At 35.9% G+C, this 13,128-nt stretch overlaps 1 protein-coding gene across 5 annotated transcripts in view; it reads right to left on the minus strand.

Moving 5' to 3' along the window:
- Positions 1-13,128, minus strand: part of UBE3A (ubiquitin protein ligase E3A) — a 54,475-nt gene that overhangs the window by 34,881 nt on the left and 6,466 nt on the right. For 2 of the 5 annotated variants that reach the window (XM_053969969.1, XM_053969966.1), the window contains 3 exons: positions 9,855-9,922; positions 2,195-2,341; positions 1,483-1,601 (listed from right to left, as the gene is read on the minus strand). In XM_053969969.1, the coding sequence (XP_053825944.1) occupies positions 1,483-1,502 (20 nt within the window). In that variant the 5' untranslated portion in view covers positions 1,503-1,601; positions 2,195-2,341; positions 9,855-9,922. Of the gene's footprint in view, positions 1-762; positions 845-1,482; positions 1,602-2,194; positions 2,342-9,854; positions 9,923-13,128 lie in introns of all 5 variants that reach the window. The other 3 variants (XM_053969970.1, XM_053969968.1, XM_053969971.1) reach the window with 2 other exon arrangements.

Genomic DNA, 13,128 nt, shown 5'->3' on the forward strand with positions numbered 1-13,128 from the left:
GCTCCTCTATTTACTTCCAGGACTTCAGAAAATGGTAGCAGAATGTCTGGACATTTAAGGGTTTGCTTTCTTAATTCTAGTATTGGGACATACAACACATTGAGGCTTTGGGAAAGAGTAGTGCTTTTAGTTGCTATGAAAATGCAAAGGAAATAGTGGTGTTAAAAGAAAAACATCAAGAATACCTAAAGCCTTTCAGCCTTTAAAATAAATAGCAATATGAAGAATTACAGAAAAAGAGCAGACTGGCATCTAAACTCTGCATGTAAAAAAATCAGTCTAGTGATCTGCAGTACAGACATGAAAACAGCTAGCAGTATATCCAAAATCTTTTCCTATCCTCACTATTTGTGAGAATATTATTAGGGCTATAAAGAGACAATACAGTTCAGTATATGTTACTCAGGAAAAATAAGGTTGCGTCTATAAGATAAAACAATGTAAGAAAAAATACCATCTAGCTGGGTCAAAAAAGGTTTGGTCCTCTAAGGTAAGTGGTTCTGCAGAACAAAGGGTGAAAATTCCCTCAGCTTATTATTTTCTAAAACATGAAGAGACCTACTATCATTATGATTTGCAGAACTATTAATGGACATTTTAACTCGATTTTAAAAGGTTTCAAATGACAACATAAGCACCTAATAAAATGAGTTTTCAATACTCAGTAAAATGAAGTGGAAGATCAATCTAATTACAGGAATTGTACTTGTTTGCTGTGAAGTTATTTATTTTGCAATACCCAATTGTTTACAAACAAGATACCTTGTTATTTCCTGTGAGCAGGCAACAGTATTGAAAAACAACTATATAGTACGGCAAGACGTCCTTTCATCATGCTTAAAATCTGAAACAAGAGTTCTGTTCAGAGAAAATCTCAGAGCAAATGCTCTTAAAAATTTCAGCTTTGAATTAGATTGTAGATACTGATCACAAGACACCAACTAATCTGAATACTGCAATATGAGCTCGCAAATTCAAATGGTGGCTCATTTCCAATAACACAGGGAACAACTTCTCCATTCTACAAGCCACTCCTTTTACCTCCAGTGTACCTCTCTAGATGAGAAAAGTAATGTATGCAAGCTTACACACACTTTTAACATCATCAAGCTTCCCAGATAAATACTTCAAAACAAAAACTGAACACATGCTTGGATAAGTATGCTAAACAATTTATACACAAATTCAGTATGACAGTAAAAACTACCAGGTACTTTTAAGTGATAGTATTGTTCTTAAGAGGAATATCATGGAGCACCACAGTGCTTGCTTGTATTTTAAAAAGTAGGCAAGGACAAACTAAGCGAGCTTTAAAATCACTGTCAGCAAAAGTGTAAGTCAACTTTGCCAGCTGACTTAAACAAACAATGTAACTTAATATTATTTATAAAACTAACTTCAAGCCATACAAATTAAATACCTTAAAATAAACATTACAGAAGAAAAACTCCTGAGAAACAACCTGATATGCTTTATGCTTACCTTTTACAAGCTGTGGCCATTCGGTGACATCAGGGTGATCACAATCTTGAGTCACTGATCTAAACCAAGTTGTCGCACCAGTCCTGTATCACGATGGGCTAAGCATAAGCTTAACAATTCTAAACAAGTAAAAATAATGTAGTTAAAAGTTCTTAAAAAATTTCAGCCAATTCTCTAAATAAAAAAAAAATATAAAAAGGAAGAAAAATATTGATGCTAAGCATTGTTTTTTCAGCGAGATTAAGATTTACTTACATTCATTTTTTGCATGGCATTTTAGCTTCTAGAGTAACTCGCTACAGTACAATCAACTGGTAAACTTGAAAATTCAGCAGCTTATTTTTAGTCTTTCTAAAAAACCAAAAGCCATACCCATCTCTTGGACTAGTGCAAAACACCCAATGTCAAGACAAGGATCTGGAAGTGCGTGCATAAATATGAACTGTAATTTCTAACTACAATAAAATTCTGGTAGATGTGTTGCTGCTACAACTCGATTAACATTGTTTCTTAGCAAGGCTCTGTTCCCAGGGGAGCAACAAGTAACCAGAACTTTGTTGTGTGCCTCTCCCCAAAAAGAAGTAAGCTACAGATATGTCAAAGTTTCAGAGGAGCAACCTTTGCTCTCTATGGCAAATCTTTTAGGTTCTTTGCTCCATTTATATTATGTGTCCTCTCTCCTCTCCCTTAAATTTTCAAAAGTATATTTTACCTGTCAATTGTTTCCCGTGATCTGGCTCCACTGGTATAAATTGAAGGGTTGGTCCTTTACTTTGTCACGCAGGTGGCAGCCAATGATCACTCAGCAATACTCGTGCCCAGAGCGCCCTGGGACCACCCCAGCTGATTACTTCCATGGCTGAAAAGGAACCAGTTAGTCTCTTACCTACTGCTGTTATCTACTCTAAACTAAGTTAACGGATAAAATATATCCAAACATAATCCTCAACACTCAATTCATCCCATCTCTCTCCCGCCCAAGCTCCTAAGTGCTCTGGAGAAAGTCAGAAAACAAAAAGGCCTCTGAAGGAGAATCAGATGACAAATAGCATCCACTTTCTGCTAATATAAAGTTTTGATAAAAATTGCAATGTTAATATCGTATTTAGTAAATAAAAAGTCATCTTACTTTCTCTTAAAGCAGTAGCTATGAAGACAGACCTCTGTATAGTATCCTGAGAAGTTTATTCCTGTGGTAACCCAGATGAAACCCCCACTTGCAGGTTGCCATGCAGCAAAAGCCTCACACAGAATGAAGGTGCACAAAGCTATTGAGGGCACAACCGAAGCTCTCTGCAACACCTACAGACATAACAATCTGGTGCGAATACTAAGAGAGCACATCAAACAGCTTTAAATATTTAGTATTTATTTATTTCTTTACTGCACCTTCTTTTGTGCTTCAGCCCAACCTATTAGAAGAGTATTGCAGTAGGATCTTAGCAAGGCTCATTATTTTCTGAAGTTTGTCAGAAAAGCTGCCAAGTTTTGCCAATCTACTAGAATTCGCCATTCTGCCACAAACTCTGCACAGAATAAAATTTGTCTTAGTTTCAGAATGATGCTCATTGGTTTTATCATTCATTGAGATAGGTAAATGCTGCCTGTTGATTTTAACATCAGTAATATTTGAGTGTTCTCAAATAACACAAGTGCAGTTGACACAAGGAAAGTAAAGAAGTAGGCTACCAAAAATCTCCACAACAAAACAGAGGTTCTCCAGTACTTATGTTCCATAGGTATAAATTGTCAAAGTTTAACTGAGTCAATGCTAGGAACACAGAATATTGATTAGAAGTCAGTTGGAAAGGTTCCTCATCTGTCAACATTACAGAACAGGGTGAAGACTTTCCATTTAATGTTTACTGACCATCAGCTGTACAGAAAGGCAAAAACCCAAGATGCTGATGCAAAACTAAGGAGTTGTAAAACACTGCTCTGCTTATGACATTCTGATTAAGACCTGAAAACGTCCACTTTCAGGCAAGCCTTAGTTTTGAGAAAACAGATGCCTATTCTAACACTGCTTCTAGTACTTTGCCCAAGTAGCTTTTAGTACTCTGGTCAGAGGACAGTGGTATCATCTCTAAAGCCTCATTGGTTGGGAAATCTGCATTCTGTCTGACTACTGGAAGTATCAGCTCATGTTCTGGAGTGTCTGACCAATGACTTCTCTACCTAGACTTGGTCCTATATCACCCAGACTATTGACAAAAAGTTATTACAGCAGTCTTCCATTCAAATGGAAGCATGCTGGAACACCAGGTTGCCATCAACCTTAGTAAAACAAAGTTTTCCTGAGGCTGTTGCATATGGGAGAAGTCATGAACACGACAACAGTGAAGGAGCACATGAAGTGCTGGTGCTGGATTCAAACACCACTAGATTTTGGAATGTCAAAAGATATACTTTAAGTTGGCAGCTCCACAGTCATAATGAAGACAAGCTTGTGCTAAGGCCTGATACAGAACCAAATCTGTTAGTCTCATTTACCACACCACCGAACATAGTATCTACAGCAGTTCTGTGATGGGAGACAGTGTCTGAACTGCCACAAATCTCACTGACCTGAAGTTAACTCATCTAAGTTTTGTTGTGAAACTTGTATTTACAAACTGAATTTGTCATGGGTCAGAGCTTTGAGTCAGGTAGTTTCAGCATTTCTGATTTGTTGCACCATACCTTAAAACCAGACTTACTGTACTGTGGTCTAAAATTCTCATGCTTCTTTTCAGCAGTCTAGATGCAAAAAACCTTAATGAATAATTTTTCTCTTTTATCTCCTTCTCATCCTACCTTCCCCACCTATCCTTGCTGCCACTCCTGTGGGACAGAATATGATTGGCAAAGATTCCCTAGCACAGATGAAGGAATTAATTTTTCTAAAACCTTACTCATTAATGCATCAGCAGAGTAGTGTCTGATGGCAAAGAGACCAGCACATTGAAACACAAGGTGGGTGGTGAAGGAGACAGCCATCAAAGATTTATTCTGAATATATTTCAAAGGACATTCTGAATGCTTGATACAAACAAGGCACAAAACCCTCCAACCTGGTTAAGAGAGTTGAAAGGAAACTTGATTAGGAAAGGAGAACCATACTGATGAATATACTAAGATCCTGGAAAAAAGTATTATGAACTGGTCTAAATCAACTGCTTTTCTGTCACAGGAATTTCTCTACAAAAAATCTCCTCTGTTTGTAACTACCTTAAAGAAGACAGAAAGAGCAGCCTCAGAACAAATATTTATTCACATTACTCAAATTTTTCTGGTCCTCACTGTTATGATCAGCATGGCTTACAGTTTAGGCTTTTACAGACACACTGAGCAGCAGAAGATATGAAAGGAAGTTTGTGCCTATGGAGTATGTCCAAAAAACTCAAGATGGCTGCCAGGCTCTTTGGGACTGGCAGGCTCCAGTACAAGCACATCTGTGTCTGCCTAGTGACTATTTACTAGGGGTGGAATCATGGAATCAACTAGGGCTGCCACTACACCTCTTACAGTCAGCAAGACATGAAGACATGTCTTCAAACCATCTCTCTGAAAAACTTTGTGACTTGAACTAGCCCTCATCAAAAAGGAACGGGATAAATAATGTTTATACAGGGATTTGAAACGACATCTATTTCTCCAAGATGGCACAGGTCAGTATTTTCTTAAAAGAATGTTCCTATCAACTCAAGGACTTAAACAATGAGTGAAAGAACAAGATTTCAGAAAGCAAGTTCAGAAGCATCAAAAGGGGCTAAAAGCAACTTTGTTGCATAGTTTGATCAAAGATCTCAGCACATTTCCTTAAACCTTGAAAGTCTACAAGCATGAGGCAAGAAGAGGTCCCCAACTTCAACATACAGAACCTAAAGACACACCCTGGAGATTGTAAGTACTTATTTTTCAGCAACCAAAAAAAAAAAAAAAAAAAAAAGGCAAATAACTTCCAGGCAGGAATCATCTATTTGAACATTGTTACCTACATGGATTCCCTAAACCTGCTATTTATTATCCCTGAGTTATTTGATGGTCACCTTCTGTGACAGCAATTTAATCTGGCAGTTGACACGCAATATCTGAGGCCTAGAAGATCCCCTAGAGAATGAACACTTTCCTTATTTAAACTATAACTTCTGATTGACTTATTGAAAGAGTGGCACTTGTAAGAATTTAAGTTTCCTTTACAAAGGAATTTTAACTATGAACCCAAGTAGTCTTTGATCCAAATTTAAGATTCTCTTTTTGATCTATTATGAAAATAGGGGGGATTCACTGTACAATGAAGAGCCATGATCTACCTTACCTTTCAGTACCAGAATTTTAGTTGCTTAATTAAATATAACCATCTCTCTCAAGAACATACCACTGAAGACAGCTTTTCAAGGTCTTCTGAAGAGTCCCTCTGAATGCCACAAGAATGAATTTTATATATTTCCAGAATGACTTCGAGTACAACGAAACAATCTATTACAGTAAGAAATTGGCACCTAATAGGAAAGCTGACCTTTTATAACTTGAGATTGAGGCAAATGTCCTGGAGAATTTTCACCAAACCCCTAAATTCAACCTTAATTGTCATATGCAGGAAAAAAAAAAAAAAGATAACGTAATAGGCATGTTTGAGCCTATATTTCTTCATAAAGTTGGAACTACAAATTATGTTTCTTGCCTGTATACTGCTTCCAATGCACAACATAAAAAGGTACATTTTTTTCATCTAATTAGTAGGCAAAATTATTACTGATTCTATAGTGAAATAGAACAGCCACTAATACAACCTGATCATATAAATCCTAATGGACCAAAAAAAAGCCCCAACCAAACACTGATAAGGCCTCTTTATGATTTTTTTTCCTACTGCCTGGTAAACGAAGTAATTCAACTAGTAACAGCAAATGCAAAATCATATTAGTTAGTAAACCAAAAGAATTGGGTTGTATCCTGGAAAATGCCAACCTAAAGTGACTAAAGCAGTCACAACTGACGTACAAATGTACACATGCTCCCATGTATTACAAAAAGAATGACAGATATGGCTCATGAAGGGTCCCTGGAAGAGTGTCTGTTCATCTGCACAAAGTACTTCACACGTCTTCCAAACTTAAAGCCAGTTCTCCAATTATTCAATATTCTTCAAAAGTGTTCCAGAAGTAGTAGAAAAGAGCCACAAAGACATAATGAAGATAGAAGAAAGTGTCTTGTGATTAGACAATGAAAAGAGTTCAAAGTTATTCAAACCTATCAATATAGATACTGGAAGAAACGAAGTCTTCTCACAGCACAAAAAGAATACATAAAGATCTTTGCACTGTAAGAATGCATATAAAATCCCCATTAATAGAAACTGAAGGCCCATAAATTCAAATCAGAACAGGAACACAAGCATGCAAGATGAGAGCAATTAACACTTGAATAAATTATTTGGAATGGGAATCTGAATTTGTTACTATCTTCAAATTAAAGTTAGTGCTACTTCAGTAAAATCACAAGTTACTGAGTTTCATAAAGGTAGAATTTTGTGTATCTTAATACAAAGAGATCAAAGGTAGATTTACATAAATGCCCCATCCTATAATATCTGTACACTTATTTTGTCTTGATGTCAATACTCCCCACTGTACATGTTTTGGCTGGAATAGTTAATTTTCTTCATAGTAGCTAGTGTGGGGCTGTATTTTGAATTTGTGTTAAAACAGGTATGTTTTTGTTATTGCTGTTTTTATTACAGCTTTCATAGAGTCAAGGCTTTTTTTGCTCCTCACCCCACCAGGAGGAGGCTGGGGGTGCACAGGGAGTGAGGAAGGTTCACAGATAGGACAGGTGACCCCAGCTGATCATAGAGCCCATTCCATATTATAAGGCATCATGCTCAGTGTATAAAGCTGGGGGAAGAAGGAAAAAGGGGGAATGTTTGGAGTTATAGCATTTGTCTTCCCAAGTCACTGTTACATATATGGAGCCCTGCTTTTCTGGAGAGGACAGAACATGTGCCTGTCCACAAGAAGTGGTGAATGAATTCCTTGTTTCGCTTTGCTTCATGCACAGCTTTTGCTTTACCTATTAAATTAGCTTTATCTCAACCCACGAGTTTTCTCACTTTTACTCCTCCAATTCTCTTCCACATCCCACTGAGTGGGTAGGTGAGAGAGTAGCTGTTTGGTGTTTAGTTGCCAGCTGGGGTTAAACTATGATATCCATAAATCACAGAGTAACAGAAAAATATCTAATGTTTGCTCCCATTCCCTCCCCTCAGGCCAAAAGCTAGAAGCCTGCATGTTATTCCCATTTTCTACAGCTGCTCCTGCAACTTTGGACTCCAGATTTCGCCTTCATATATGGTTTTGGTTTAATATTTCAGCGAGATCATATACATATTTTGTTCACCTTTGTAAAAGCAGGAAAGATCCAAAACTATCTTTAGCTTCTGTGTTTTACACTTAGACCACAGTTGATTTTTTTCTTCCACTACACATACACACATGATTTTTTTTTTTTTTTTTTTTTTTGCAGAACCATGTGTTTCTATTTCTGTTATATTATACCTGTTACTTCAGGCTCTCTCCAAAATGACACACAGCCATGAACAAAAAGCCCTTTCTACACCAGTGGGTGAAATCCAATCACCTATTTAAATGTCTTACTAACTCTTTTATTGGCTACTCATCATGTTAAGTTATTTTGCAGTCAGGTAAGTTTTACAGCTTCACTTCAGCTTTACTACTTAAACTTTTATTCCATCTGTCCTTTTGCTTATTCTCAATTTTGATTTCTTTTGCCACCCATCTTTCTGTTCACCAAGTTCTTCAGCATGTTTGTTTAAATATAATTGATACTAAAACGAAGCAACCATGCAATTCTGTAGTAGGACATTAAGCTTTTCTGATGTTCCTTTAGTATTTATTACTCACAATTTGTGGGGGATTAGAGGGGAATTCTTCATCAATTTATGAAGCACATACCATTACAAAGACACTATGCATACATACAGTGGCAAGCAGTTAAACATCCAGAAGAGAAGCAGCCAGCAGGCATAATGGCAATAAAGAAATAATGGCTTAGGTTTGAAGAAGAGCCATCATACACAGAACTGGTACTGACACTGGAGAGCAAGAAGCAGGTGGGTGGTCCCAGTGGTGCTGTGGGTGCAAAAATGAATATACACTACCTTCCAGATGCCTGCTAGAGTAAAGGACCAATCTATACAATTCTCTCAGGAACATCTGGATTGTGACAATGTAACATTGTAGCTTTTTGAGAGACTTAAATTTTTTAATTAGTACACACTACAGCTAAAGTTTCAGCTTAGAATTAACAGTTTTATTAGAGCCTGTCTACAGCTTCCTGCAAAACAGAACTTTAAAAGACATCAAACAACTGTTCTGCAAATTTGAGATTTCTAAACTTTAAGTATATTTCTAAGTTAATTATCTTGGAAAGAAAAATCCAGACATAAACCCATGGCACAGAAAACTCGGATCAGCTTCTTCACAATTTAAGTGGTTAAAAGAGAAAGTACACACATGACTTAGAAACTGTTATTGAAATAACTACATACAATCTTGTATATGCATTAAGAGACCTACTTAATATGGCAGAAAAATTAACTTAATTGTTGTTTTTCTCAATGTAGTGATGCTAAAAGTTCCAAAAATTCTCAATGTACCAAGCTGCAGAACTACAGAACTTTTTAAAAAGACACTACAAAGTAGTGCAGTAATACCAGGTATTACTAGAGAATTACACCAGAATTAAGTTAGGAAATGGCAATTCAAAAACCTACAAGTTCAAGTTCCAACCTTGCCACAATACACGTACATACTTTTAAGCTGGCTGGACATTTAAGAGCCTAGACAAAAAAGAGATACCACGTGCCATGGGTTTATGTTAACACTGCTAATAAAGATTGTATTTCTCTATTTCCCAGCATTCCTATTTGTCAACTTGACTTACAATAATGATTGCATAATTTTTCTGCAAGTTCTAAACTTATTTTTCAAGTCATAGCCTCACTATAAATATGTTCAGTAGCGAATTAAAAAAAAAACCATACAGCTTTCAGAAACACACCAGTTCTTATCCAATCCATGGAGAAATAAATGGATGGTAGCAGCATGATGATGAGCTTGTTAAATCAAAAGGGAATTCACCAGTGTTATATCATCAGTATTTATTTTCCCCAAGAAAAATCAAATAAGTTATTTTCTTGAGAATTATGACTAAATAATAGATATCATAGTTTAAAAAGGGAAAGAATAATGTGTGCTTCTTCCTGAATTAATTTTCAACATTTTTTTAAATATCAGTGAAGAAAAGTATAATTATTTGCTATTACAATTATTAGCATACAAACAATGTAAGTAGAAACATAAACATACCATATCTTTCCAGAGCTGCAGAATCTTGTTCTTTCAAATTCTAAAATGGACTTCTACAGTTCTTGTACCTATAACGCAAAACATTTGAATTCAGTTCTTGCACTATGCTCCGTACTAATCTGAAGCTCAATACAACTTCAAAAAAATACATTCAAAAGTGTCTATTTAATTAGTCACAAATCTGCAACTAAAGGAAACACAGAATCAGAGAATATGTCTAGTCAGAAGAGACCTACAGGGATCATCATATCAAACTCCCCACTCTTCACAGGACTACCTAAAACTAAACCTATAAAACTAAATCACACCTCTAACAGAAAAGCACAACAGAAAATAATTATTATGTTATATGAGCTACAAAAGCATGAAGTTCATACACATAGTGTTCCCTATTCTTTCCCCTGTAGTGATGCAATAGAGTTTTACAATTCCATTCATCCAGTTCATTACAAATACCAATTTCCTTTCTCCTTCCCACCCCTTATTTTGTCCTTTTTTTTTTCCTTTTCTTTAAGAACTGGCATTTATAATAAGAAAAAAAAAAAAAAAACACTCAGAAGAAGTCACAGATAGAATGAAATCTTTGTTCTCTGTGCATAGAACTGCTGGAGTTCAGTATGCTTTTCTATAAATTCATTTTCTGAGAAGTCATAATTAACAAGGGACTAAAACATACTTGAAATATTTTCAACAAACATCTAAAAGCACAACCAACCTCGAGGGAAAAGGTGACAGAAACAGACATAACTACAGAAAGATAGGGGTTGTGGATTCCCCATTACTGAAGGTGTTCAAAACCAAGCTGGATGGGGCTCTCAGTAACCTGGTCTAGTGAAAGGTGTCCCTGCCCATGGATGAGGCTTGTAGTTTATTTTTTTTCTTTAAGGTTCCCTACCAACCCAAACTATTCCCTGATTCTATGAAATCTACTAATTATTTTTCAAAAAAGTTAGTAATTTGGCACAGAATATCACTTTTTCAGCACTGTGAAGATTTAATATATAATTTCTTGGCTTAAAACTCTATTAAGAACAAACAAATCCAATGCAGCTGATTTAGGCTGATCTCCAATATAGATCAGGGTTCCCACATAGGAAACCTCGATCTGGTTACCTTAATAATACATTCAGTTTTATTTTAGAAGATGTCAAACCAGTGAGAAATCATTTGGTGTCAGGGGCTGAATTTGTTATTAGAGAACTGTAACTGTGTGATCCTGGACCAGTTTTGTCTCTAAAGCTCCAAGCACTATCAATCTGAGTACATTCTTTTGTATTTAAAAAAAATTAAGTTACATAGGGAGCCTTTTTTGTGAAAAAGGACTGCTATTTCAACAAACAATTCTACTAATTATGTAGTTTTCGGTACAGTTAGGATTACTGTGCTAATGATATGTAACTGTGTCAATAAAACTTTGCTACCATTCAGAAAAAAACAGAAGAAAAATTCATCTGAACAACATGAGACAGTAACTGATGATTTTCCTATTTGCAAGTAGCACTTCCACTCCATATCCACAGCAGAAATCCAAAATACTTTATATTCTACTAAAGAATAATTCTTCATTCACTGTGGTGTCATTAGACAAATTCAGTTAGAGGTATTCTGACAAATGCAACCAATATTTTCACACTTTGTGTCGCAGGACTTCCAGATTCAATGTATACATTTGTTCCTGTAAAGACATAGAGCAGTGTCATCTGTATAAAATTCTCTCATTCTTCTCTAAGGTAAAGAAGCACAAATTTTCAGTATGCACAGAGTAGGAGGAGAGCACCAAGTACAGCTTGAAAAAGTATTGCAAATACATCTACCAGGGTTCCTATGATTATTGCCCGGCAACAGAGACAAAAAAAAATGGTTCCCAAAAGAACTGAAGCTATGGAGTAGCGTAGGACGGTACAACTTACAGAGGAAACAAGACCACAACAGAGGAGATGTAGACAGGTTATTTGCATAATAATACACAGCAACAGAAGAGCAAATCCAACAACACAAAACTGAAGTTCCTGGACTTCCAGTTCTTCTCCTTCAGTCTCTCCCCAACAGCTACCACTAAGGCAGAACAGAGTTCAGCAGTCTACTAAGTCTAAAGTCTACATTCGCTCAAAGGCTACATGACAACACAAAAGGAAATAAGGCTCTGTAATGCTTGTCTAAAAGGTATGAAAATTATTTGATGAAGTCAGATGTATTTCAACATTCACCTTCAGTATACTTAATTAGCACTAAGCCACATCTGCCTAAAAAAATGCAAATGACAATATGACTAAAAGCTAGGCCAATATTACTGCTTCCACTCCACAGTAAAAAAAAAAAAAAAAAAATCTCGATTGATCATGTGACCAGAGCCAAAAAAATTGCTTGTTTACAACCACATCATACATTTTCAATAAGGGGACTTCAAGGCACACTGAATTAAATTAACACAGACAGTAAAGCACTGAATTAACCACACTGTCACATAAGGAACTGCAAAATATTTAAGAAATTAATTGTAAAATACAAAAAATATTTTGCAACTCTTATGTCTGGCCCGATAAAAAATATCATGAAATCATCTCTGTCAGGTGCTTAGATTATGCTTTCCACTTGTGGTTTTGAGTTGTTGTGTTTGGCTGGTTTTATCCAATAACTGTAACAGGAATAGAAGAAAAAATTCTGAGAGCACTATCCTAAAGAAATAATACCTAGTATTACAAATTTTCTGACACAATTTCAAATATTTAAGTTAAATTAAGAATAATTTTCTTCCACAACTAACATTCTTAAGAGTAAACAAAATCACACTAGCCAAGTAAAAAACAAGTATTCACAAACATCCTTCTTTCAATCAGATATTCAAGTAATAGGAATCATGCAAATGGAGTATTTTTCACAACCTTACTATGGAAAGGACTCAATCTTTGCAAGCAAATAATACCAGTGTTTCACAGAAGTGATACACTCAGGAGCTCCCTTGTCCTTGAAATCTGATGGGATTTGCAGGTTGTGTGGACTCTTAACTATGTATTTATATTGGCTACAATAAGCAAATTTTGCTACACCAGCTGAAACACAATGTGTTGCTACTCAGCCAGCCTACACTAGTATACCTTGGACTTTCTAAAAATAAACCTGGGTGTGCACACATAGTAAAACACAATATTCATCACCAAGACTTTGGACATGAGATTTCACTATGAAAAAATAAGCAATCATTATCTGAATATAGCTATATAAATAAAGAAAATGAAAGATTGTATTGGAAACAGAAATTCCGAGGTAGTGACAA

This window comes from Vidua macroura, chromosome 2 (assembly GCF_024509145.1).
Source record: "Vidua macroura isolate BioBank_ID:100142 chromosome 2, ASM2450914v1, whole genome shotgun sequence".
NCBI classification, from domain to species: Eukaryota; Metazoa; Chordata; class Aves; order Passeriformes; family Viduidae; genus Vidua; species Vidua macroura.